Below are 24527 nucleotides of genomic sequence, written 5' to 3' on the forward strand. Positions count from 1 at the left end.
TGTGCCTCATACAGACTAAGGTTATTGCCTCCCCCGAGATTAACTTTACATCCCTAGAAACAGTTCAACAGTTCAACAGAGCTTTATTTGTCATTCGGTACCGGGGTACCGAACGAAACTACATAGCAGTCATACACAAAAAGAACACAAGACACATAACCCCAACACAAACGTCCATCACAGTGACTCCAAACACCCCCTCACTGATGGACAGACTGGAACCTGCAGCCTCTCCCCAGTGACTGGCCAGACCTCCCTCTCTCACCTCACCCTTGTAGGTGGTATCCTGTCTAGTATTTAATGCACCCCTCCTCAAAAGCTATCTTCTTAGCAGCCCTTGTTGGTGCGCAGCTGGTATCTTCAGAGCAAGATGATTCCTTGGAGTCAGTGATTTCCGGCATTTGTGGTCCCACGAAACACAGAGGGAAAATGCCGATTTTCCCATTGCAATGTCCCTCCAGCCACTCGTCATTCACTGCAAGGCAACACATTAAAGTAAGAAAAGGCTTCTTGAAAGGGAAATGGTATTGATGGATTGACAGCGATTCAGGAGGAGAGGGTAGAAATGTAATGTCAGTTTTGCATGGTTTCACTGATGTACTATTAACGCAAAGTAATATACTATTAAAGTATATCGACAGCAAAGATTATGTGTGCTGGGTGACAGACTATTTATGAGGTGGGCAGAACTGAAAGGGAGTATGTATGGAGAAAGAGGGTGGAGGTTCTACTGATAGCGGAATGGCAGCTTTGAAAGGACACTGGATTAATGGGGAGAAACAAGGATGGTGGGATTCTCTATAAAAAGGTAGGGTCTGTAAAGACGGAGCAGAAATTGCATTGATGGGGGAGGTGGAGGCTGTATTAGTGCGACTAAAGCCACAATCATGAATTTGTTCCAAGTTGTACATCATCCTACCTTGGAAACATGGATAGGGAATGTTTAGAGGGATTTGTCTGCAAAACACAGACAAATGGGATTAGTTCAGATGGGCATCTAGGTCTGCATGGATGTAGGGCTGAAGAGCAAGCTTCTGTTCTGTAGTACTTTAATTTCATATCACCGGTCCTTCATTGTCATTGCGTTCTGATGAAAATACGTTCATAGCACTGTTGCCACTCCCTAATATCTCTGTGGGAGAGCACCTTCATCATGACTACAGTGCTTCAAGGAGGCATAAAACAATCTGAAGAGTTCTGAGAGCTTGGAGACATTTCACAGCTCTCCTGGAGAGTTCATGCAGAAAAGTGAAGAAAGAAATTCTTCGTAATATCCTGAGCAGTTTGAATATCTCCCTTCCTGTCCACACTTTCTAGTTATGCAGAAGGTGATTTGGTGTATGGCTGAACTCACATGGCTGTTAGTTTTAACACATTTCATCACAGGAGTGGGGGGGGGGGAGAACAAAGGTCATTATTGACCTCTTAGACACTGCAGCAATCAGGGAAGGATCCCAAATGATGAACCCTTCCCCATCAAGAGAACCGCATCCTTTTATATCCCCATATGAATGGATGCATAGCGGGGGGATGGGGGGAATAGGATGTGGTTGACTTGATGGGAAGTGTTCCTTCATAGATCTTGTTTGTTTAGAATGTGGTGGGTTACATGTGAATAGTAGATTAAGACAGATTACATTTTACCTTCAGACAACACATCAATGACATCGCCCACATTGAATTCCATATCCTCAGGACCTTCTCCACTGTAGTTGTAGATGGCCAGGGTTCTGAAGAGCACATGGCGGCCGGCCAAAGGGGCTAGAGACTAATAAAGGTTTGTGTTACAATAGTCAGGGTATGACCTGCAGTGTCTGTAGTTCTGATTGAATATAATGCGAGGATGCGAGCTGCAAGGTCAGTATCTGCACTGAAGGTGTGTGCTGTGCTGTGTATCTCAAATGTCCACTGCGTGAGGTTTGTGTACAGTGAGGGGGCATGTACTGCACTGTGTGCTGCAGAGAAGGTGCAGGTGCAGAGAGGATGTAAGCACAGCACTGTATTACAGAGAGAGTGCATGAAACGCACTGTATACTGTCATTACTGTATGCATATTTCCATTTGGGTGTACTGTTCTCAGGTACTCTAGTATACATATTACACTTTGTATACGCATATGTGTACATATTACACTTTGTGTGCCCACACTGAAGTCTCAGGTGTGTATTGTAAATATGCGTGTCCCCTATCATAGACCCCTCAGCCCAGGGAGACATTCTCTCTGTATCCGGCCTGTTAAAACATAAGAATTTTGTACGTTTCAAAGAGATCTCCTCTCATTCTTCAAACCCAAGAAAATAAGTACCAAACTACTCAAACTCTCTTCATGTGGAAAACCCACCTCCCCAGGAACCATTCTCATGAATCTTGGTTGTACTCACTCTGTGGCACGTACATCCTCTCTTACGTAAGCAGACCAAAACTATATAGAGTGCTCCTAGTACGATCTCACCAAATCGTTACACAATCACAATAAATTTCCGTCCTTCTGTGATCAAACTCTCTGATAATCAACCATTTACATTCATAATCACCTGGAATACCTGGACCTGCTGCTTTCAGTGACATATTCAAACACACCTAGGACCCTTTGAACGTCAACATTATCCAAATTCTTTGCATTTCATCCTCGGATTCTCTGCTTAATATTTGTTTTCCTACACTATATTCCATCTCTGCCCATATTCACTTGGGGCTTCCTTACGTCTTCCCAATGCTCACAACCCCACCTAATTTAGTATTGCCAACAAACTTGGAAAAATGACATTTGTTCCCCTCAGGTGACTTGAGAAAGATTGTGAATCACTGGGGCCCCAAGCATCGCTCCCTGTCCTATCATAATTTGAAAAGCATTCATTTATTCCACTGTGCTTTATCCAAGAACAAATTCTCTATCGTGTCTATACACCGTAGTGGCTGCCTCGCCAACAGTCTGTCTGTCCTTTCTACTGTTTTTTATTTAAGTATGTGTTAAAGTATGTTTTAGTGTCTCTTGGTTTGTTTTAAGTGGGGGGGGCTGAATGGGGGAAACTTTTTTTCAATCTCTTACCTCGACGGAGATGCGATTTTTCTTCATAACGTATCTCCATCCCCTCTACGGCCTAACATCGTGGAGTGGTGCGGCCTTTCCTGGAGACCGGCCCAGCGCTTCAAGCCACGGGCGCTGCGCGGACTTTAACATCGGGAGCTGCGATCCTTTGCTGAGGATCGACTGTGGAGAGCTCCAACCGCGGGGCCTGTGGACTTTAACACCGTGAAACCTGCGGTCTCTGGTAAGAAGAGGCCGACTCGGGAGCTCCAATGCCGCGGAGAGTGTTTCAATCCGTCCCGACACCGGAGTTTCGATCATCCCAACACGAGGGCCTCGGACAGTCTCCAGCTGCCACTGCCGATAGTTCAACAGCCCCAACCGCAGGTTAACAAAGAGGAAGATGATTGAACTTTATTACCTTCCATACAGTGAGGAATGTGGAATCCGCTGTGGTGGATGTCTATGTTAAATTTTTTTTTATGTGGCTGTGTGTCTTGTTGCTTTTTACTTATTGTGGCTGTATGGTAACTCAAATTTCACTGTACCTTAACTGGTACATGTGACAATTCAATTGAATCTTGAATCTATATACTACCTTCATTTTTGTGCTCTTTTACCTTGTTCCCAATCTTGTGTGGAATCCAAACACAAACTATATCCACTGCATTCCCTTATCTATTCTATGAATCACATCCTGAAAGCACACCAGTAGATTAGTTGAACATGATTTATCTTTCATAAATCTATATTGTTATTACATTTTTGATTGTAGGTTCCAGCTTTTTCTCTACAACTGACAATAGGTCAGTAGGTGGCCGTTTGACCCTCCCTCTTTTCTAATGTAATGGTGTCATATTTGCTGCCTTCCAAGCACAGGACAGAAATAGGCCCTTCATGACTTCCCCCCGCCACCCGTATCCATGTCAGTCACCAAGTATCTAAACTATTTCTTTCATCCATGTGGCCTACATCAACCTAATCCCACAATGATAGAGTTTGCACACTCAGCCTTCTGTGCCACAGTGTTTAAGTACTTATTAAATGTTGAGAATACTTGCTTCTACCAATCACTAAGGCAATGTGCTCCAATGTTAAACCATCCTCTAGAATGAAAAAATCTCAAATCCCCTTAAAGTCTCCCATCCCTTACTTAAAGATACAACCTTCAGTTATAGACATGTCTGCTCAAGGGAAAAGTCTCTTACCATCTTTGTCTCTCACAATTTTTTTACCTCAATCAGATCTCCCGTCAACCTTCTCCAGTCTAAGATCAATAAACGCAACCTATCCAGTCTCTCCTCAAAGCTGAAAACTCCACCCCAGGCAACATCCTGTGAATCCTCGCTCCAGTGCAATCACACCCATCCTATCATGTGGTAACCAGAAATGCACACACTACTCCAACTGTGATCCAACTAATCTACTTGTACTATAATTTCCCTTTCTTGTATTCTGTGCCCTGGCCGAAAAGCCTGGGAACAATAGACTGGCAAGTCTAACATCTGTAGGAGATAAGCTACTGGAGAGGATTCTGAGGGATAAGATATCCATGCGTTTGGAAAATCGGGTTGACTAAGGATGGCATGGTTTTGTGTGTGGGGATCATGTCTCACAAATTGGCCCACAGTATATTCTGCGAACTGTAGTATGAAGAGTCTGGGGTGTAATTCAGTATGAGTGCTAAGCAATGAACAAATGAACTGGTATATTTATTTGTACCTAGACATACAGTCAGGCAAAACCCAACTCGTGTGCTGAGTATCATCAAACCAGAATTAGTTTCAAATACTCACCTTATACCAGAGAGTAATGCGTCCTTCAACAATATGATTCCACATCTTTTCAAGACCTGCCTCTCCTTTAATGGGTATCAGCTCTTGCTTCTCATTGTCTTTGTAACTGGGAAAGAAATGGATGTGATGATCAGAATGATAGAGAGAAATACACACAGCATGGGTTAGAGAACAACTAACTATTGGGTTAAGTGTTAGACAATGTTGACATCACTAATGACGCATATCCCTGATGGCCATTGGAAAGCAGTGAAACACTTTATTTTTAGGCACTGCAATCCTTGTAATGAAGTACTCCAGTTATACTCTTAGGTAAGCTAGGTTGGACACTGCAATGGGGGAAAAGACAACATATTTGCAAATAGGGGAAAGTGCCTGGGAATTACAATGTGGTAACCACACAGAAGGGCCCCACCATTTGGGCCATTGAGTCAATGCTAGCACTCTGTGTCATAGCCCCAATACCTCTCTCCCTCTCTGTGAAAAAATGCACTTTTATTTTCTTTCAATGCTGATCCAATTTCCTTTTGAAATTATTATTCATCTTTGCTTTCACCACCCTCATCAGCAACGAGTTCTAGGTCATCACTACTCACTGTTTTTAAAAGGGGTTTTCTTTGCATCTCTCCGTATCTCCTGTCCACATTCTTTTGGGCCATCAGCTGGGAGAACAACCTTTCTTTACCGACCTTATCTAAACCTCTCATAATCTTGTCTCTTTCTACCAAACTTTCTCTTGACCTTTTTTCCCCACAAAGAGATTCCAAGCTTCTCCAACCTAACCTTGTAACTGAGATCCCTCAACTCCAGAAGATGGGATCGATGAAGTAGCTGATAGTAGATGGATTGAGGGCACTGCTTTGAGCAATCCTGCTTCAATGCCTTGGGCCTAGGTTTTCAGGTTTAATATTCATCATCGTTTTTTCTGAGCTGAGTATAACTTCAGTCAGTGGATGGTTCTCCCCCAAATTCCTACTAACTTCAAATCTACTAACAGTTCTGCAATGCCACACGTGGTCAAAAGCTGTCAAGGACGGTCACTCTCACTCGATCCCTGAACTTTGGCTCTTTTGTCATTGTTTGGACTAGGTTAGGATTAAAGAAAGATTAACTCTAGTCCTACTCAGAGGGAAGTAATAGAAAATGAGTGTGATAAATTAACTGCACAAGAACTGTGAGTGTTAAACTTGTTCAGTGTCCTCTCCCCATCCTTCACCTTAATTGCATCTGTTCTAACTGGTGGCCAAGCTTGGATTTGATGATGTTTAGAAGATCGGTGTAGGATGTGCCAGGTATCACTCTTGTTGCCACTGTATACTCGTAGTGAACCTTCAATATCACCGAGTCAGGATAAATGACCTGATCAAAAGCAATTTCAGAACGTTAGATGCACAGAAATTGGAACCAAATGCAATTTTGTTACCTAATTTTTTCCACATTTTTCATTCCTCCCCTTGAAGTCCAACCTTACTTACAACCACCAGAATGTCTGTCTGGTGGGTCACGGAAGGCTGAGAGAGTTCAGTGCCCATGAACTCCTGGCCTCGGATGAAACTGTGAGGGGCCCAACCACTCTCCATTGTAACAATATCAGAAGCTACTTTCTTAGAGTGAAATGGATGCTTCCTCATTTTCAGAGGAATTAGTTTCCTCACGAAGAAGCCAAATCAGTAATAGTTAGAAAAGAGATTAGGAATGAAAGAGACCTGTGCTCAATGGTGTTTAAGTGTAGGAATTATGCAAACCACTAGAACAGGAAATATTCTAGTCAGTCACAGACCTCAATTCCTCTGAAAAACTTCCACAGTGCCCCACAGTCTCCGGACACTCTCAGCTCACTTCAACGTTCTCCCTGGATGGCACGGTGGCGCAGCGGTAGAGTTGCTGCCTTCCAGTGCCAGAGACCCGGGTTCAATCCTGACTACGGGTGCTTGTCTGTACAGAGTTTGAACGTTCTCCCCGTGACCTGTGTGGGTTTTCTCTGGGTACTCCAGTTTCCTCCCACACTCCAAAGACGTACAGGTTTGTAGGTTAATTGGCTTGGTAAAATTGTAAATTGTCCCTAGTGTGTATAGGATAGTGTTAATGTGCAGGGATCGCTGATCAGTGCGGACTCGGTGAGCTGAAGGGACTGTTTCCGCATTGTATCTCCAAACTAAACTAAACTGAGATCACAAACAGGACAATCCCAGTTGACCCAACACCTCGGCCTGATCCTGATTCACAGAAATAATTTCTTCCTGCCTAATTATTTTCCCTTCCCTCATCCTGGGATTTCCCTCTTGGTTCTGTGTCACCTAGGACGCCCTTCATCACTGACAGTTTACAGTTTCCTTGTCTCAATCACCTCATTTTCCCAATAGATGTCCAATTCCTCGATACCTTCATCCCACACCAGGTTAGCCTGCAAGCTTTATTCTTCTTTCTTACATAAAGGTTCCTAGCTGTTTTGATAACACCTCTTCCAATCCCGCTTGCTAAGCAGAATCCATTCAATTCTTCAGTTTCACTATCGCCTTTCTGTTCTATTAATGTAGCTTCCTCTCCAGTGCTTCTGAGATATCTTCATTTCCTCAACTATGATATCCCTCCACCTTAGTTGACAGGGCTCTCAACTGTTCTGGATGTATTTCCAGCCCTTCTGTTCTCACCTCCTCTACTCCCACCATGCACCCCTCTGCCTTTCTCTTACTTCCAACATTATTACACCACAAGACAGCATTCTGAGGGAACAGTCAATCCAGAACACTGAGTCACTCTTCCATCTCCCTCAACACTCCTCCTCCCCCCCCCATGGCATTTTCCCCGTTTAACTGCAGAAGTAACACTTGCACTTTTAGCTCTTCCCTTCCTACTAATCAGGGACATGTTCACTTCTTCCCGAAGAAGCAGTCATTTACTTGCACTTCTTCCACTTTGGTGCATACATCATATTGGCAAAATTAAATGCAGATTGGGTAAGTGCTTTGTGGAGCAGTACTGTTCAGACCGCTAGTCACCTTGAAATTCTAGTTACCTGTCCTTTAATGTTCCATCCTACTCCCATTCTGATCTCTCTGTTTTCCATTGAAGGTAGGGAACATCTCGTCTTCTAATTAACAACATCACAGCCTTCAGGACTTAATAATGATTTCAAGTTGATTCCCAAGGGTCCCTGCCTAAATATACCTACATCCCTCCTCAAGAAGGTTCTCAAGATCCTTACTTCTTTGTGCAACAAAGATCCCACCAGTTCCCCGTCACTAACACTCTCATCCACCTGGTTGAACTTGTTCTTATCCTCAACGACTTCTCTTTTGACTTCTTGCCCTTCCTGCACATCAAAGGTGAAACTATGGCCACTCACATGGGCTCCAGCTATGCCTGTCTTTTCATTGGCTATGTGGACCAGTCCCTGCTCCAAATCTTCTCCGATACCACTCCCGTTACATCAATGACTGCATTGGTGCTGCTTCCTGCGCCCATGCAGAACTCAGTGTTTTTACCAACTTCGACACCAAGCATCAATTGGAGCATTTCTCTCCCTTTTGTCGATCTCTCTGTCTCCATCTCAGGAGCCAAATTATCCACTGACATCTAATATAAATCTACTGACTCCCACAGTTGTTTTCAAAGAATAGAGGATTCTAAAACTAGAGGACATGTGCTTAAGATGAGGGAGAAGATATTTTAAAAGGACGTCAGTGGGTAGTTCATATCTGGAAGTTCTACTCAATAACCAAAGTCTGTAGTCTCTTTTTTGCTCTGGTTTATTTTCACCCACATAGACCATAATGGTGTATCCTTATTGTTTTAATGTGTTTATACTTTACTCGTAATAGTTAACTGTATGTTTGTGTTGCCATTTGTGAGCGATGCACCAAGGCACATTCCTTGTATCTGCATACTTGGCCAATAAACGTATTCATTCATTCATTCATTCATTCATTCGAATGAGCTGCCAGAGGAAGCTATCAAAGCTCTACAATCATGACTTTTATAAGACATTGGATAGTTATATGGATAGGAGAGGTTTAGAGGGCAATGGGCCAAATGATAAATTACAGTGAGATGCACACCAAAGTGTACAGACTGGTGGGCAATCGGTGTTAAGCAAGTTACCAATGATGTGAGATGGAGACAGATTTCAGTCACAGGCCTGTCAATGACTAATAAACGAAGAATAAGCTTGATGGACAAGATGGCATTGCTAGATGGTACCACAGACAAACTCATCTTGTAACCTGTTTTAGATGTCACAGAAGTCCAAATGGTCAGGCTTGGAGACACATGGGTCAGAAACAGTCAGGGAGGGGGAATGAAGGATCATGAGGGTTCTTCTGCAGTTGTATAGGGCCCTGGTAAGACCACATCTGGAGTATTGTGTACAGTTTTGGTCTCCTAATTTGAGGAAGGACATCCTTGTAATTGAGGCAGTACAGCGTAGGTTCACAAGATTGATCCCTGGGATGGCGGGACTGTCTTATATAAGGAAAGATTGAAAAGACTAGGCTTGTATTCACTGGAGTTTAGAAGGATGAGAGGGGATCTTATAGAAACATATAAAATTATAAAAGGACTGGACAAGCTAGATGTAGAATTTTTTTTCCCAATGTTGGGCGAGTCCAGAACCAGGGGCCACAGTCTTAGAATAAAGGGGAGGCCATTGAAAACTGAGATGAGAAAGAACTTTTTCTCCTAGAGAGTTGTGAATTTGTGGAATTTTCTGCCATAGAGGGCAGTGGAAGCCAAATCACTGGATGGATTTAAGAGAGAGTTAGATAGAGCTCTAGGGGCTAGTGGAATCAAGGGATATGGGGAGAAGGCAGGCACGGATTATTGATTGTGGACGATCAGCCATGATCACAGTGAATGGCGGTGCTGGTTCAGAGGGCCAAATGGCCTCCTCCTGCACCTATTTTCTATGTTTCTATGTGGGACAGGGAGTGGAACTAGGGGGAACAGAGAACCCTGTAAGGAAGTGGGAGGAGTGGGGGTCCTAGGGAGAGATCGAGAAACAGAAGGCCCAAGGAGTTAAATAACAAGACGTTGCCACACTGATACCTGAATGTTGTCCTTCATTGCCTCCCTGGGTACAGCAGCCGGTGCAGAAGTTAATTGTGCTGTAGTTCCTGCAGGTATGCCGGGCAATGTCTGAGGCGCACTACTTGGTTCAGCAGATCCAAGGTGCTGGAAAAGACAAAATACAATATTATGAAACCAGTAGATTCCTAATACTGCTGCTAATCGATGGAAGCTACATTATCATCTGCTATTGCCCCACACATGAAGCTACTGATGCAGACTCCCGCCCTGCACCATCGGTTCCCTCACTTTGTGACGGTCACCAACTCCCGCCACTTTCTACGAGGACCAGCATCAGAAGCAAAGCCCGCTTGTTAGCTCGGAGGGGGGGGGGGGGGTCACTGCCCTGGAAGGAGGGGAAACAGTGGTCACCAACCAGCCATCAGAGCTAGGCTTTCCTATCAGTTTTTACTTCTCACTGGATGTCTCATGTTTCTGCTGCCCCACTTAAACAGGTTACTTTTCCATCAATCTTCAAGGTTTAATATTTCTTAGTAAGTTGCCCTGCCTTCAAGTTGTGAAGTTGGAGTTCCTGTCTTGGTTCATCAGGGTTCATGGCTTTTATGCTGGGTCTAGTAGATGAGGATTGTGCGTGCCCATTTCAAACAAGAGCTCATTGCATGAACACACACATTCCCCCAATGACTTTGTTCACATCCTCTGACTCCGTGCACAGATTGCATCTTGGTCCCCTTACAGAATATGTTACTCACTATTTCACTTTTAAACGTCTGCCTGCACGTAGATTTATCTGCTCCCTCAGTCTGAGGTTTGCCTGTTCCTGTCTTATTGAAATCTGTCTTTACCCAATCCAGAACCTTAAGCTGGGGGTTTCCAGTATTTTAAGTTTTTACTTAAGATTTATAGTATCTGCAGATCTTTGCTTTCCAATTAAGAGAACCTTAAATTCGAAATGATCCACATCCCTCACCATAATTACTTTGAAACTTACTGAGTTTCACAAGCATGTGCACAGGAGTATCGCCCGTCCCTATTTCCTGCTCCTCTTACCTGCATCCTGCTATTTTCAGCTCCTTTCATCACACCTTCCCTCCTCAAGTCCAATTGATCAGAAAAAACACAAACATACCACTGGGCGAAGAGGTCCGAATCCAGCAAATCGATCATTTGGGACAACGGAGGAGATTACCTGGAGATAAAATGGAGAGAGTCTCTGTGTTAATCGGCTGGAAGACAAAGCTTGCATTTTACAGCTTGGTGAAGACACTTGATTCGGTTTCCACAAAGATCCACGTTATAACTTCTGTCCGATTAAATATGCATTTAGTCACATTCCCCTTGTGTCAGTTGGCCTAAATCTGTGCTCTGTTCTTTCAACAGAGTTAATGTTTAAGGTCAATGGCCTTTCATTAGAATTGTCATCAACCTGAAATGTGAACTTTTTCTCTCTCCCACAGATGCAGTCTAATCCGCTGAGTATTTCCAATATCTTCTGTTTTTGTTTAAGATTTATAGTCTCTGCAGATCTTTGCTTTCCAACGAAGAGAACTAGTTTACGTTTTCTATCTAAACTTAATCTGTGGTAGGAAAGTTACTGAATTCTGAGGGGTAAGATGTTCATGCATTTGGATTTAAGGGGTTGATTAGGGATAGTCAACATGGTTTTCTGCGCGTAAGATCGTGTCTCACAAATTTGATTTGAGTTTTTTGAAGAAGTAACCAAGAAAGTCGATGAGTGCAGGACCATAGACATTGCCTATATGGAATGCAGCAAGGCCTTTGATGAGGTTTTGCATGCTAGGCTATTTTGCAAGGCGAGATCGCATTGGATCCAGGGAAAGCTAGCCGACTGGATATTGAATTGGCTTCATGTTGGGAATCAGAGGGTGGTGCTGGAAGGTTGTTTTTTGGTCCGGAGGCCTGCGACTAGTCGGTTGCCTCAGGGATCAAGGGATTCTAACCCTTTCCTACCCAAGCACTTGTCCAAATGTCTTTTAAATGTTGTTATAGTACCTATATATACAGTAGTAGTTTAGTTTGGAGATACAGCGCGGAAACAGGCCCTTAGGCCCACCGAGTCTACACCAATCAACGATCCCCACACATTAACACTACCCTACATACACTAGGGACAATTTACATTTATACCAAGCCAATTAACCTACAAACCTATATGTCTGGAGTGTGGGCGGAAACCGAAGATTTCGAAGAAAACCCACGCGGTCACGGGGAGAACGAACAAACTCCGTACAGGCAGCACCCATAGTCAGGATCAAACCAGTGTCTCTGGTGCTGAAAGCGCTGTAAGGCAGCAATTCTACTGCTGCACCACCGTAACCAGTAAGGGGTGAATTGGAGAAATATAATGCGCTTCTTTTGAGAAGTTATAATTTTAATTGACAAGCATTCTCATCAGTGAACTATTATCAATAACGAGACTCCATTTATAAGGTTAAGACTGAGTGAGATATGGATTAACTTCCACTTACTTTGGATGTTCCCAGGAAGTCCTTGAGTTTCAGTTCGTCCACTTCATGTTTGCTGGGTCTGAACACAATCCCCTCAGGCATTTCAACTGGCTCAAAGGTGTTATTAGTCTAAAAGAAACAAACTAAAGGTCAATTAATATCAGCACCAACTGCACCCTTGCCAGGCAGTGGGGCAGTAGCAATGGGTCAAGGAAGGTAATGGTGCCGGGTGGGGGGCAGGAAGCAGAAGGAGAATTAGCAAGGAAGGAGGAAGCTGGGACCGTCAGTGGAAGAGGAGGCAGCAGGAGAATAGATGTTAGACCATGGTTTGGCGTAGCCTGTTTGATTGGAAATGTTAGTCTCTGATGTTTAAGTTTGAAGTGCTGTGATGATTATGTTACTGGGTTGCTAATCCTATGGTCTAGATGAGTGAAACAAAGGTGTGTTCCAATCTAATAGATGTATAGATGTATTCAAGAGAGTGTTAGATAGAGCTCCTAGGGCTAACGGAATCAAGAGATATGGGGAGAAAGCAGGAACGGGTTACTGATTTTGGATGATCAGCCATGATCATATTGAATGGCGGTGCTGGCTTAAAGGGCCAAATGACCTACTCCTGCACCTATTTTCTATGATTCTATGTTTCTAATTATGATAAAATATCCGTTCAGTGTCCAGGGAACCACTAGACTGCGGTACACTCCCAATTTGTCCTCCAGGAAGAAATCACCACCTTTACCCATTTCAGGCATCTTTCGACATCGACATGGCCTACTCACAACTTCATTCTGGAAAGATCAGCGAGGTACCACTCCAATAAACAGAGAGTAGATGGTTTTTATCCACTTTCCCTGCCCAGAATCATTGCTGCATCCACACCCCTGCGTTCCCCCGTCATAAAACCATACAATATATAGTACAAAAACTAGGCTTTTGTCCCAACATCCATACCAAATAAACTGTAGAACAGTCTAAGGATCCTGACCCAAAACGTCACCCATCCTTTTTCTCCAGAGATGCTGCCTGACCCACTGAGTTACTCCAGCACTTTGTGATCGGTGTCTTTCCGAGATCATGTAAACTAGGTTTCAGCCATAAACACTGCAAGCACTCAGGAGGCTAAGCAGCATCTGCGGAAAGAGAAACAGAGTTAGAGCTTCACATCTAAGATTGCTGCCAAGCATTTTGAGAATTTTCTGCTTTTATTTCAGATTTCCAGAATTGGGCCAATGCAATTCATTCCACATGGTGAACTGTTTCCATGCTATACGATTCTAGGAGCAGCTGAGGATCCAAGGGTAACCAACTTTGACTGTGGAACTAAATACCTGGGCTCAGAACTAGCTTTTCCTCTGTTTAAGATGTCCAGTATCCAGTATATATACAAGGACAGTGTGTTTCTATGGTATATGCTCAGAGAGGGAGCTCGGACAAGGGCAGCAAACGGGTGTAGCCACCTGTTTCAATCAGGGCAACAAGTGAATCAGCCTGGACAATGAAGAATCAAGATTTCCTATGGAGAAAAGCCAAGATTTATTGCTTGCAATTCCTGCAACATGTTATAATTTCAGGAGAATTTCTGTGAGTCGATATATCATGTTTATTGGCAATGCTCCATCTGCCTGAACTGAAGCTCAGGGCTTCGAGACTGTATGCAAGCAGGAGTCAACACAGAGCAGAAGGGGAGCTGGTTGTTGGGATCAAGGCGTGGCCATCGTGCAGCTCCAGATTTCAAGATGGCAGGCGTGTGGTCACCTGAAAGTTCGGGATGTCCAAGAAGCTTTAGAGAGTGGGCCTCCCAAACTGGTGGGCTTGTAACACTTTGAAGGAATTCAATCCTTAACGTTACACCTTGGAAGTAATTGCTCCACAAGAGGAATATAGAAGGCGAGAAATGTGAGGTCACAGAGATTCTGTGGTTGGGGAACAGACAAGTGTTTCTCTAACCATCATCGTAGGTCATGCATAGTGTCATGCATCCCAGCTGCCAGGGTTAATGGATGCACAAAATTCTGTGGGAGAAAGGAAGGAGCCAGAAATCAGAACCAAAGACATAAATAGCCATGGTCCTACCAAGTGTCAGGTTGGAGGGAGGAAGATCACATCAATTGCTGCAAAAGTCCTGGACTGGACATTCAACATTCTTGTACAGCAGATGTTCAGAAAATATATACAAGGGGGAGCTTTCGATAAGGTGCCACACGTTCGGCTGCTTCGGAAGAGCCCATGGTATCAAAGGGCAAATACTAGCATGGACAGCAGGTTGGCTGAATAGCAGAAGACAAAGTGTGGCAATAACGGGGGCTTTATCTAGTTGGCTGCCAGTGACTAGTGGAGTTCCGCAAGGGTCGGTGCTGGGGCCACTACTCTTCACCTTGTCTATTAACGAGGGAGATTGAAGGCTTTGTGGCATAGTTCGCAGATGATATGACAATAGGGGAAGGGGCAGGTAGAGCAGAAAAAGCAAGGACTTTGCAGAAGGACTTGGACAGGTTGGGAGAGTGGGCAGATGGAATATAGTGTAGCAAAGTGTGGAGTCATGCATTTTGGTAGTAGGAATAAAGGCATAAACTATTTTCTAAATGGGATGAGATTCCAGAAATCAAAGGTGCAAAGGGACTTGGTAGTGTTGGTGCATGATTCTAAAGCTAATCTGCAAGTCGAATTGGTAGTAAAGAAAGCAAACTCATTGCTCGCATTTATTTCAAGAGGGCTTGTATACAAAAACAGGGATGTAATGCTGAGGCTCTATAAGGAGCTGGTAAGGCCGCATTTGGAATATTGCGAGCAATTTTGGGCACCATATCTGAGAAAGGATGTGCTGGCTCTGGAGAGGGTCCGGAGGAGGTTTACAAGAATGATCCCAGGAATGAGTAAGTTAACCTATGATGAGCATTTGTCGGCACTGGGCCTGTACTCATTGGAGTTTAGAAGAATGTGGGGGGACCTCATTGAAACATACAGAATAGTGAAAGGCTTGGATAGAGTAGATGTGGAGAGGATGTTTCCACTAGTGGAAGAGTCTAGGACCAGAGTTCATAGCCTCAGAATTAAAGGACATTGTTTTAGGAAGGAGATGAGGAGAAATTTCTTTAGTCAGAGGGTGGTGAATCAGTGGAATTCTTTGCCACAGAAGGATGTGGAGGTCAAGTCAGTGGATATTTTTAAGGCAGAGATAGATATATTCTTGATTAGTACAGGTGTCTGAGGTTATGGGGAGAATGGGGTTAGGAGGGAGAGATAGGTCAGCCATGATTGAATGGCGGAGTAGACTTGATGGGCTGAATGGCCTATTCCTTATGATTAAAGAAGGCAGCATAAAGCTGGGGGTTACTACTGATTCAGGGTAGCTTATTGTCATAAATACCAGGATGCAATGTTCTTAGTTTATATGAAGCTCAGAGTACATACACATACATATATATATGTGCAAACACACATATATATACACACATATATGTACATAAAAATAAAACTGTGTGTGTGTGTGTGTTATATATATACACCGATGAGCCAAAACATTATGACCCGATGAGCCAAAACTTTATGACCACCTGCCTAATATGCTGTTGGTCCTCCGTGTGCAGCCCCATATGCAGCAGGCAGCACTGTGTATTGTGACACATTCCTCCTGTGACCACCATTAAAATTTTCTGTGACTTGTGCCACAGTAGACCTTCTGTCAGTTCGGACCAGATGGGATAGCCTTCGTTGCCCTCGCGCATCTAGCCTTGAGCCCTCGAGCCTTGGGCGCCCAACACCCTGTCGCCAGTTTGTCCCTCCTCGGACCACTGTCGGTAGGTACTCACCATTGCTGACCAGGAGCACCCCACAAGCCTTGCCGTTTCAGAGATGCTCTGACCCAGTCATCTGGCCAAAACAATTTGGCCCTTGTCAAAGTTGCTCATGTCTTTTCTCCTGAATCCAACACATCAACTTCAAGAACTGACTGTTCACTTGCTGCCTAATATATCACACCCCTTGACAGGTGCCATTGTAACAAGATAATCAATGTTATTCACTTCATCTGTCAGTGGTCATAATGTTGTGGCTCATCAGTGTATATCATATGGTATAAATACTGTGTGTGTGTGTATATGTGTATACACACACAGAATTTACATCAATAAATGCAATGTAGAATCCTCTTGATGGGAGTTAACAACTTAATTAGCGGAAATAATCCATAGTCCCTCAGGCCTGTTTAGTTTTTAATAAGACCATGGGTGATCTGAATGTAACTTCAACCCCACATTCCTTTTACCCCTTTGCTATTAAACATTCATCTACATCTGCTTTAAAAATATTCAAAGACACTGCTTCTACTGCTCTTTAAGGAGGAGATCCAAAGAATCATGACCCTCTGGGGAAAAGGTTTCACTCAATGTCTTAAGTGGGTGACTCCTTATTTTTTTTAAGTGATTCCTGAATCTCGATTTTCCCTCAGAAGGAAACATTCTCCCCACATCCACTCTGTCAAGGTCTTGCAGGATCTCATATGTTTCAATTATCGCTCCCTTATTCTTTGGCCCAGCCCATTCAATGTTTTTCTAAGAAACCTAACATCCAATAGTCTGGGAAATCTGCCAGACTAATGCCACAAAGTCCCGAGTGTGCTGGCTTAACAGAGTTTTACTGTTTTTGCACTTGTTCGGAAGCCTGTAAACATCCTAAACTGCCAGAATGATCTGAATATTTAAGTGGTACCAGTTAATTAGTTTTAAACACTACTACACTGGGACTGAGGTTGTTTGGATGTTACCTGCACCGCACTGATCAAAGTCTCAGTTCCTCTGACCATTGAGGGACTTGAGTGTTGTGGCATCTTAATCTCCATCTATTTGACTACAGGACTGCTGATTCCCTGACACAGGGGAAGGGCAGAAGTACCGTGATGTACAAATGCGATGACACCACTGAAGTCTAACAGCTCTCCCATTGTTGGCCAGCTACCAACTTGTACAAACTGCTGCAGCTCAAGGCAAGAAGGTGCAGTCAAGAGCTGGGCCACTTCAGGAGAACAGCCCACGAGCATTTGCACAGTCATCCGCCACCCGTTCTGCAAACTGTCCGTGCACATCCGACAGAGTCTTCCATTGTCTGTTTCGTGGACTGCCTGGGCAATCCTACGCTGCCACTTTCTCCACCCCAGGCAGAAACTCTCGGGCACTTGAGTGCAGTTAGCTTATGAGCACTGCATCTCCACCCTTATGAGCACTGCCTCTCCACTCTCGAGCACTGCATCTCCACTCTTATGAGCACTGCATCGATCCAGTCGACAGACAAAGGCACAGGTTTTGCTTTTGATTGAATGTACAAAGTTCATCCAGTGGTTACCTTGTTTATGACTTGTGCTCAAGGAGATGATCAACCAGAGATGGAGGATAACATAGGACCTCTGTCAAAGGATGATCTTTCCTGGCAATCATTCTGAGGGGTCGAGGGGTCTGTGTGTGATTAAAAGGGCACTGCAGTACTTGCCCATGGCACCCCAATTCATAGAGCACACACCTTATCCATCCTGATACACCCACTCAACCACGCCTGAAACAGTCAGGCCATCTCAGTGCGCCCCACCTCACACTCAGCCATCCACCCTGATCCTCATGATCTTCATGATCAAGTCTCACTCAACAATGAAATCCTCAGGCAGTCTTACCTTTGCCTTGGATAGAGCACTGTTCAGATTGAAGTTACTGCCCTGGGGTTTCCTCTGCACCGCTTCCTCCAGGCTTTGCTGGGCCTCTTGCCATCGGCAGAGTCTGCAGTAAACAGCAGCCACGTTGTACAGAACCTGGGGCAGGAAGGCAAGGCCAAGGTTTAAGATCTCCTTGCAACCAACGTTCACACACAATCCTCAGCCAATGGCTTTTAGCCGAGCCAGTGGAATATGGCTAAAAAAATGATTCCCACATTTTCTTAAACTGGTGAAAGACAGCAACTCAGTGATGCAACAACAGAAGTCCATTCACTGCACTCACACACTTTGAAAAGCACATCTAAATGGTTCCACACCCCTGGCATATCCCAATAGTATTCTCAACCTTTTCCACCAAAAATATTCAATTTTCTTCTGAAAATGACTATTGAATCTATTTACACCATGCCTCAGGAACTTCAATCAGATTAGACTTTGCTGCATTTAAACAAATCGCTTGTTTCCCTTTTTCTTCTTTTAACTTGTTTTCCCCTCCCTTCTGCACAAAGGAGAACACTAATGCTGAAAATAATGCAGTGTGAAAAAGGGACCTGACCCGAAATGTCTCCTATTCATGTTCTCCAGAGATGCTGCGTGACCCGCTGAGTTACTCCAGCACTTTGTGTCATTGTTTCTAAACCAGCATCTGCAGTTCTTTGCTTCTACTAAAAAATGTCAATATCCTGGCTGTCTCCATGTAACAAAGTTGTCTTATTCTTGACCGGTGGTCTGGAAATGTTAAGACTTCCACAGAGGCTGCTGAACAGTTATTTTCAGCTTTCATTGGTTTTGTTATAAATTTGTAGCATTTGCAATTATTTGATTTTCGCTCATTCTTGGTTCTTTAAAGCATCTTCTAGGAGAAGGATATTGTAGTTGGTGAAAAGAAAGATGGGAACTGTGAAGCTCTAAAACGTTATCATTAAGAAGTAGGAGCTCTGGCAGCTAGAATTTACAACTGCTTATTGCAGGGTGATGTTCTTTGGGTAGGGCATAAGCAATTCTGATCACTGTTCTTTAAGCACATTCTGACTAACATAAGGTACCATTTTCCTCACAACATTCCCAAGACCAGGTCTATCATAGCTGTTCCCTTTCGTGTTCAGCTGGAGATACTTTGACCAAGACAGCTCTCTTGTACATCATTCATGAAGACCTCTGTCCCTTTGCCACTGCTGCAACACTATTCTTTATTAAGATAGTCCAAGGCCATGTCATTACTCTGTGGTCCCTTCAGTCTTCTGTAGCTGGCCTGCAAATGTGTTTCTCTATTTTCTTCATAATATTTGCTGGATTATAAGCATTCACCTAACCATGTAATAGCTTCTCGATTGTACCTTAAATCTAACAAATCAGTTTCTTGCTTCTGAAATATATAATTCCTCTCCAGTGATGTTGTACCCAAGTAGAAGCAGTATTTGCAAACTGAAATGGGCAGCATTGAACAGGGCAACCTTTCCCATGTTGCTTGAGTCTCCGAGGAAATTCTCACAGCAGGGCTGCTGCGTTTAAAGTAATGGTTTGTTGCTAAATATCCTCGCCCATCGAAAGGAAACCAAACAAAGTTGCATTGAGAATCCAGTGATTCTTTACCTGCCAGGAGTACAGTCTGTGCCTGAGACCGAGCTGTGTGTAGTCAATCACAGCGTTATCTCTTAAATTGGTCAGAGCATGTCTGAAATCTTCCAGTGCCCCATCAAGCCTGAAATTCAAAAAGGACAGATGTTATCGTACATGTAGAGAAGGTGATTTGGTCCAGCAGAGGGGGTGACTAATCTAAAATGAAGAACAGGGTGGGTGTAGACTGGTGAGTATATGGAACGAGCTGCTGGAGGAGGAAGTTAAGCCAGGTACTATCGCAACGTTTAAGAAACATTTGCACAGGTACATGGATAGGACAGGTTTAGTGAGATATGGGCCAAATGCAGCAGGTAGGACTAGTGTAGATGGAACATGTTGGCCGGTGTAGGCAAGTTGGCCTGTTTTCACGCTAGAAACTTTATAACTCCATGACTAACAGGGAGTGAATCCAGATGAAAGGAAGGGAATCAGGAATTTGTGATTAAAATATAGGCAGAAGTAGAGATTCCAAGTTAAAATATCAGGAATTAGAGGGACTCACGACACTTGTAGAGGAGGTACAGGGCATGACAAGTACAGTGTGTGGCTCCCTATACACTCTCACCAAATGCACCCAGAGTAAGTACAGCTTATGTTAGATGTATTCTTAAACCCACTTTATTCCGTGCACAGGTTAGAGGGAGAAAACATTTTGCTTTCTATCCCTGAGACACCCCAGGTGTGGTGCAGCATATCTGAGATAGAGACCACTGCTTTATCACACATGCCCAGAGAAGACAGGCACAAAAAGCTGAAGAAACTCAGGTCGGGCAGCATCTCTGGAGAAAAGGAATAGGCGACGTTTCGGGTCGAGACCCTTCTTCAGAAGACTTAGGTGCCTGTGGTATTTGCTTACATGTCCAATTGTAGATGAACTATGCCTCTCTGGAAGAGGCAGATTGCCAGCCGATCATCTTTAGCTATTGCTTTGTCAAACTCCTGCAGAGGAACAGCAAAATTGTTAGCCAGTGGGGCAGGGATACAAAATCGCCGTAAGGGTTATAAACCATGGATTGATTGTGGTTGTACCACACAAGATCAGAACATGACCCAGTAATCCTTAAACCCACTCGTTTCCTCCTGCCACTGGCCCAATCCCTTCACACAAAATCCCCACAACCACTCATCACATCCGCAACACATCTCACCTCTACTCACACCTTTAATCTCGTCCACTACATCCACACCTTCTGGACAAAGAATGTGGGTGGTGTGGTTGGTAAGTTTGTGGATGATACTAAAATTGTGGGTACAGTGAAGACACAATCACAGATCCTAAATTGGATCTTGGTCAATTGGGCCAATGAACCGAGGAAAGACAAATGGAGATTAATCAAGATACTTGTAAAGTGATATTTGGCATGTTTGCCTTCGACATTCAGGGTACTGACAACAGGATGTCATATTATAACTCTGCATACTGCAACCTGTGCAAAGGAACTAGTAGACAAGGAACTGCAGATTCAGGTTTACAAAATAAGACCCAAAGTGCTGGAGTAACTCAGGGGTCAGGCAACATAGAAACACAGAAAATAGTATCCCGCTACTCTTTGCCATGTTATACATCTTTTCTTTGAGTTTTATTCCATCTCTAACTTCCCTTGTCAGCCACGGTTGCCTCTTACTCCCCTTAGAATCTTTCTTCCTCTTTGGAATAAATGATCTGCATCTTCTGGATTATGCCCAGAGATTCTTGCCATTGCTGTTCCACTGTCATTCCTGCTAGGATCCTTTTCCATTCGACCTTGGCCAGCTCCTCTCTCACGCCTTCCTCGTCCCCTTTGTTTAACTGCAACACTGACATTCCTGGTTTAACCCTCTCAAATTGCCGATTAAAACGAATCGTATTATGGTCACTACCTCCAAGCGGCTCCTTTACCTTGAGTTCCCTTATTAAATCTGGTTCATTGGACAACACTAAATCCAGAATTGCCTTCGCTCTGGTAGGCTCTAGTACAAGCGGCTCTAAGAATCAATCTCGGAGGCACTTGACAAACTCCCTTCCCTCCAAACATCTCTGCAGAAGATGGATAGTTGATGTTTCGGAACGGGTCAAAGTCCACGGTAGATTGTTGCTGAGGTAGGATTGTGGTGAGAGTTGTGCAGTGTGATTCAAGAACCGGATGGGAAGAAACTGTTCTTGACCTGGAGGTCCCCGTTCTCAGGCTCCTGTACCTTCTTCCCGATGGTAATAGTGAGATGCGAGCCTGGCCAGTGTGATGTGGGTCTGAAGATATTAGATGCCTTTTTGAGCTTTATTTAGATCCCTTCAATGGCAGAGAAGTCAATACCAGTGATGGACTGGGCAATGTCCACCATTCTCTGCAGTCTCCTTCATTCTTGGGCATTTGAGTGACCGAAGCCGGCCATGATGCAAAGTCAGTACACTCTTCTATAGAGTATTTGGCAACATGCTGGATTTCTTCAAACTTCTGATAAAATCGAAGCATTGATGAGTTTTCCTTGTGATTTTGGGACAGATGTCAATAAAACACTCTTGACACGGACCGCCAGATTCAAGAACAGCTTCTTCCTCACTGTTAACAGACTCTTGAACAGACCTCCCATAGGTTAAGACACAAGGTGCTGGAGTAATGCAACTGGTCAGGCAGCATCTCTGGAGAACTTTTTTTTAGGTCATATTTCAGATCAAGACCCTTCTTCAGACTTAAAACATTGCCTATTCATGTTCTCCAGAGTTGCTGCCTGACGCACTGAGTTACTCCGGCACTTTGTGTCTTTTTTTTTTGCAAACCAGCCTCTGCAGTTCCTTGTGTCTAAGTCTCTCATAAGTTATATATTTCTTAACTCCCAATTTCCTTCACTGCTGCCCTTACCCTTAGCTGCCTGATTATATATTGCACGCTGATTATTTTTCCTTTCTGCACTACTATTGTACTCATGCTTAATATAATCTGCCTGATAGGACACAAAAAAACTGTTTTCACTATATCCCGGTACAGATGACGATAATAAACCATTATCAATAGTCTGTTTCCTGCCTATCATTCCAAGCCAGGATTCTACCTGTTATATAGCACCTTAAGACCTGAGTGATAAGCTGAAGAAATTTCAATAGGTCTGTCACACATCATTTCCCTTTCATAAATCCATGGTGCTTGCCCAATCCTACCATTATTTCCCAAGTGTGCTAACACTACTTTCTTAATAGATGCCAGCCCATCACCAATCCCACTATTGACGTCAGGTTGGTTACATCCTCAAAGAAATTCCATTGTCATTGTATCATATGATTTTCCTTCCCTGTTTCTTACAGGCCTATCATTGATTTGCAAATGACCTCTTGTTAATGGATCCTGGCACTTCACCAACCTAACAGCAGAAGGGGAGAGAAGAGAGAGAGAGGGGGATAGAGAGAGAGAAGGGGAGGGAGAGAGGAGAGAGAGGGGGAGAGAGAGAGAGGGGGAGAGAGAGAGAGGGGGAGAGAGAGAGAGAGAGAGGGGGGGGAGAGAGAGAGAGGGGAGAGAGAGAGAGGGGGAGAGAGAGAGAGGGGGAGAGAGAGAGAGGGGAGAGAGAGAGAGGGGGAGAGAGAGAGAGAGATGGGGGGGAGAGAGAGATGGGGGGGGGGAGAGAGAGAGAGAGAGAGAGAGAGAGAGAGAGAGAGAGAGAGAGAGAGAGAGAGAGAGAGAGAGAGAGAGAGAGAGAGAGAGAGAAGAGCACATGAAATAATGAGAGACTGAGGAGAGGGAGAAAATGAGAAAAGGAAGCATGCAGCGGGTGAAGAGAGGAAGGGGTGAAAGGAGAAAGGATGGAGAAGGGATGAAGAGTTGGGAAGCGTAGGAAAGGTGGGAAAAAGAGTGAGGGGAAGTAGATAGAGATGATGAAGGAGAAAGATATAAAGGGAGGGAGGGGAGATGGGGAAAGAGACGGAATGGAGAGAAATGCAGATTAGAGAGCTCCTCTGACCCCATGTCCATCAATTCTCCCTGCCCCCCTCCCCCCTGCACCCACTCCCCAACCTGTAGGGCCCCGGACAGGTCACACAGGTGTTTCCGGACGCAGCCGAGGTTGAACCAAATCCGGACGTTGGGTTCGGCGATGTCGGTCAGGTAGTTGAGGGCAGAGAGCCAGTCCTGCCGGTCAATGGCCTGCACGGCCCGGTCCCAGTCCCCGATCAAGTCCCGGTAAGACATCATCCTGCCGCTCCGTCCTGTGCCGTGCCCGCACCTTCACCAGGAAGTGTTGCTACCTGAGAGCGTCTCTGCCCCTCCCCGTAGAGGCATCCGAGAGGAGGGGAAAGGGGGAGAGCAGAAGGAAGGGTGGGAGGGGAGATAGAGAGGGGGGGGGGGGGTGGGTTGGGGCTTCGTTACCAATCTATCTCACTTTTGTTGTCACTTTCAGGAAGTTATGGACTTGAATATTACCCGAGATCGCCATGGGTGCAAAGTTAAGAGATGAAAGTCTGTCCAGCAGAGTTTTCTGATCTGGAATGTGCATCTTCCGTCTAGTGAAGGGACGATGCTTGATCTAATCTTAAGGAATGTACCCATTCCTTCTCTCCCGAGATGCTGCCTGACCTGCTGAGTTACTCCAGCATTGTGTGAATAAATCGATTTGTACCAGCATCTGCAGTTATTTTCTTATACTATATGTAGCCAAATAAGTGATTGATATGTGCACAGGAGAGCATTTTGAAGATAGTGACTTTAACCGTACAAGTTTCAAGGAAGTTAACGATGGTCGAAAATTAAGATCCTGAATTGAGGAAAGGCCAATCACATTATACAGGACCTGGCGATGGTGGGTGTACATTTGCAGACAGGTCGGCTTCGAGAACTGGAAGTTAATCAAAGGTGAAATAATAAGAGACCAGGACGCATCAATGGCTAGTTTTTTTTTTTAAGGAAGCATATGTGTAAAGGGTTCTTAAA

General features: G+C 44.3%; 1 protein-coding gene across 1 annotated transcript; it reads right to left on the reverse strand.

Moving 5' to 3' along the window:
* Positions 1-153: 153 nt before the first annotated feature.
* LOC144608397 (NADPH oxidase activator 1-like) lies at positions 154-23798 on the reverse strand. Its single transcript, XM_078426121.1, has 11 exons — positions 23616-23798; positions 20492-20574; positions 19609-19717; positions 17977-18111; positions 12339-12446; positions 10979-11038; positions 9868-9993; positions 6041-6183; positions 4825-4930; positions 1645-1768; positions 154-475 (listed from the first exon to the last, which is right to left on the reverse strand). Exons 1-11 carry the CDS (start codon positions 23790-23792, stop codon positions 291-293), a joined length of 1356 nt encoding a protein of 451 aa, XP_078282247.1. The 5' UTR covers positions 23793-23798; the 3' UTR covers positions 154-290.
* Positions 23799-24527: the final 729 nt, after the last annotated feature.

Source organism: Rhinoraja longicauda, chromosome 31 (genome assembly GCF_053455715.1).
Source record: "Rhinoraja longicauda isolate Sanriku21f chromosome 31, sRhiLon1.1, whole genome shotgun sequence".
Taxonomy (NCBI): domain Eukaryota; kingdom Metazoa; phylum Chordata; class Chondrichthyes; order Rajiformes; family Arhynchobatidae; genus Rhinoraja; species Rhinoraja longicauda.

Bases quoted from the DNA above. Each gene is read 5' to 3' on its own strand.
- LOC144608397 (XM_078426121.1), bottom strand. From the start codon at position 23,792: ATGATGTCTTACCGGGACTTGATCGGGGACTGGGACCGGGCCGTGCAG. The intron at 19,718-20,491 runs GTAAGCAAATAC...TTTGAATTTCAG, and splicing joins GTTCATCTACAATTGGACAT to GCTTGATGGGGCACTGGAAG. The intron at 476-1,644 runs GTAAAATGTAAT...GTTGCCTTGCAG, and splicing joins CATTGATGTGTTGTCTGAAG to TGAATGACGAGTGGCTGGAG.